Here is a 2565-nt window from a genome sequence, read left to right on the forward strand (position 1 = left end):
TTTATAAATGGGTATTTTGTCATATCTTGCCCTGTCCGACGTCTCCCTTCACCCACTTTTCGGTTGTCTGTCCCCCAGGGAGGAGGTCACATATAGTTTCTTATAATCGGTTCCCTCTTTCGAGAAATAGAAGAATAAAAAAGGAAAAAGTACATCTAGCTTCCCCTCTCATGATCCTTCCTGGGTTTTTCAAGATCACCGTCACCTCAGATCAGATGTTCCTATTTATCTGATCTGTTGGCAAAGTAAAATATAGTCTTACTGTTTTTAAGAAATCAATTATCAAAGAGCTCCAGATTGGGCCATCAGCAGGCATAACCTTGCACTTGTTCCAGTGAACAAGATTGTGGCCTTTGGCTAGAGATTTTCATCTCGCGAAGGTCTATTTCCTTCTCTGTTTCATGAGTCAGGCCTTAATCCCTCACATCTTGCAGTTCAGTCTTATGACTTCCTTTAACAGTTCTCTCCTCCACCCCGAAAAACCACGGGGCAAAAGTCTGCATGGCTACCGCTGGCCCATCAAGCCTGCTCTGGGCAGAAACCATTGCCCCGCTGGCTCAGCCTTTCGCAGACTTTTCCAAAGCGAGGAAACAGGATCCCGAGTTTGGACATGTTAGGAGAAAACACCCGGCCGTCGGGCAGAGAATGCCACCACCATCAAGCAGTCCAGCGAGTGCACTAGAACTTGCAGGATGCGAGGGCCTGGAAGTGGTGGTACGAAAGGAATCACTCACACTGAGAGCGTGCCAATCACAACCAGACACCCTGCAGAAATGGGGATTCCTAAAAAGTTTTCTTGTCCCAGACGGGACCGCATCGCACGGGTGGGGAGTTCACTAGCCCCCTTTGAACCACGCAACCGCCCCCCACCCCTCTCTCGCTCCCCTATCTCCCTCCCGGCCACCTGCACCGGCACCTGCACGGCCCCTCCGCTCGAGCTCACCCACCGGCGGCGCGTGCTGTGCCACCACACAGGCGGTGGTCGCGGCCAGGAGGACGAACAGGAGGCGATTCTGCGACGCCATCGTTCCAGCCACCAGCGCTGCAGCCAGGGGACGCCGAGCGAAAGAGCCCGGGAGCCGCGCCACCAAGGCCAGAGCAAGCCCCGCCCCCGCCGCGACGTAGCGCCGGCCGGACCGCACCACGGAACAGAGGGGGCGGGGCTCCAGGAGAGGAGCGGCCGGACCGCACCACCGAGCAGAGAGGGGGCGCTCCAGGAGAGGAGTGGCCGGGCCGCACCACCAAGCAGACAGAGGGCGCTCCAGGAAGGAGGAGCGGCCGGGCTCTCCCGAGTCGCGGGAAAGGCGGAAGGAAGAGAAGGACTTCCGGGCTGTGGGAAGGTTCGGCCGAATGGGAACCTGCGCTCGCGTGAGGCAGAGAGGGTTGGTCTGCGCCCACCCGCGGGCCGACGTGGTTGGGCCGGGCGGAGCCACCCCCTCGGCGTCTGGGCGCGTCTCCCCTGGGGCCTCCGCGGAAGGTCCGCGCTCTGCGACGCTCTGGGCGCGGCCGCCGCTCTTCCCCGTGCGGCTGGGCAGCGTCGCGATCGGCCCGGGGAGATCAGAGGTGGGCGCGGCGCCCCCTCGGTACCAGACGCCCACGAGAAACATCCGTTCTCGTAAAACATGCCAGCGTTCTGTTGACAGCTGGCCCTGAGCGAGTCAGGTTATTGATCCTGACCGTGGAACTCTGGGGTCTGGGATGGGGCCGGGAAGGAAAAGAGCTCAGCTGGTGAATCGTCACCCACAGCACAGGGACAAGCCGCAGAATTTAGACTTCAGTCCTTGCCCTTAGAAAAGGTGACCGACCAGTAGAACCTCAGGACTTCACTTTAGTCGTCGTGGGGCAACAGTGTGTTCTCCCCTAGCTCTGGCCAGGCTGTGAGCTGACCGAGCCTTGCGCACCCTGGACGGCTGGGGACAGTTAGTATTTGCATAGCCTCCTTCAGAAAAACAAGGAGCTTCAAAGAAGCACCGTCCCTGCTTGGCATTCGTGCCAATCACGGAAGCCTTCTCTGGGGTTTTGTTGTTCTTAAATAGAGTAAGTTACTTAGAATTCCAGCTGCAAAGTCTACTCTCCTCGTGGCACTTTTTATTTGAGCATCTAAAACAAAACAAACCTTCCTTACAACTCACATAGACACAGCAAGTAGAATAGGGTCTCTGGGAGGTAGCGTGGGGAGGGTGGGGCTGAAAGGGAGCTGATGTCAAGGAGTTCAAGAAGGAAAAGCATGTTTTGAAAGTGATTGTGGTCGCAATTGTACAATATTGTTTGATGTGACTGAACTATGAAACAATATGATAACTGTATTAGCTCCCCAAAAATGGTTTTGAGGGGAGGGGGAGAAAATTAGGGTGTAATTTTCTGGGGAAACAAAACAAACTCAGATCACTAGTTATCTTAAAATTTGCATGCAAGATACCCAAATTCGGAATTGCTCAAGTTTCTTATATTCCTACAAGTATTTGCATATAGCCTAAGCACATCCTCCTATATTAAAACTATCTGTACATTACTTAGAATACCAAATACAATGTACACTCCCTCTTGTCCTTTGAGGGATTAATT

At 54.5% G+C, this 2565-nt stretch overlaps 1 protein-coding gene across 2 annotated transcripts in view; it reads right to left on the minus strand.

Moving 5' to 3' along the window:
• Window positions 1–1050, minus strand: part of ASAH1 (N-acylsphingosine amidohydrolase 1) — a 52012-nt gene extending 50962 nt beyond the window's left edge. The window contains exon 1 of one of the 2 annotated variants that reach the window (XM_013003837.2): window positions 948–1050. In XM_013003837.2, coding sequence (XP_012859291.2) covers window positions 948–1025 — 78 coding nt within the window. In that variant the 5' untranslated portion in view covers window positions 1026–1050. The remainder of the gene's footprint in view (window positions 1–947) is intronic. The other variant, XM_045286669.1, reaches the window with a different exon arrangement.
• Window positions 1051–2565: the final 1515 nt, after the last annotated feature.

Source organism: Echinops telfairi, unplaced genomic scaffold, assembly GCF_000313985.2.
Source record: "Echinops telfairi isolate 266 unplaced genomic scaffold, ASM31398v2 ScPeMD7_9;HRSCAF=40, whole genome shotgun sequence".
In the NCBI taxonomy this organism is placed as follows: domain Eukaryota; kingdom Metazoa; phylum Chordata; class Mammalia; order Afrosoricida; family Tenrecidae; genus Echinops; species Echinops telfairi.